General features: G+C 60.9%; 1 protein-coding gene across 1 annotated transcript in view; it reads left to right on the top strand.

Moving 5' to 3' along the window:
* The window catches only part of LOC119592960, a 27,392-nt gene that overhangs the window by 12,893 nt on the left and 14,228 nt on the right, over positions 1-271 (top strand). The window contains 1 exon segment of the mRNA XM_037941848.1: positions 24-168. Within this exon segment, the coding sequence (XP_037797776.1) occupies positions 24-168 (145 nt within the window).

The raw sequence follows: 271 nt of genomic DNA, 5'->3' as shown, positions 1-271 counted from the left end.
CTTTCTTCCTTCCCCTTCCCGACCTGCCCCAACCTCGTCCTCGACTCCGGCAGGCTCTGTGGACGCTCGAGGGCAGACGCTGGGCGACGGCGACCGGGTCGAAGGCACGCTGCTCGACGTCGACCACATCGCCGACTTCCACGACGAGGCGGTCAGGGCGCTCTACGCGTGAGTTGGGAATGAGTTGTGTTGTGTGTGTGGTCGGGGTGGGGGGTTGTATGTATGTGAGGAGGGGGGATAGGTGGATAGGTTTACATGTACATGATGTATA

This window comes from Penaeus monodon, chromosome 31, assembly GCF_015228065.2.
Source record: "Penaeus monodon isolate SGIC_2016 chromosome 31, NSTDA_Pmon_1, whole genome shotgun sequence".
Lineage (NCBI taxonomy): Eukaryota > Metazoa > Arthropoda > Malacostraca > Decapoda > Penaeidae > Penaeus > Penaeus monodon.
This window is presented reverse-complemented; position numbering and strand designations above follow the sequence as displayed.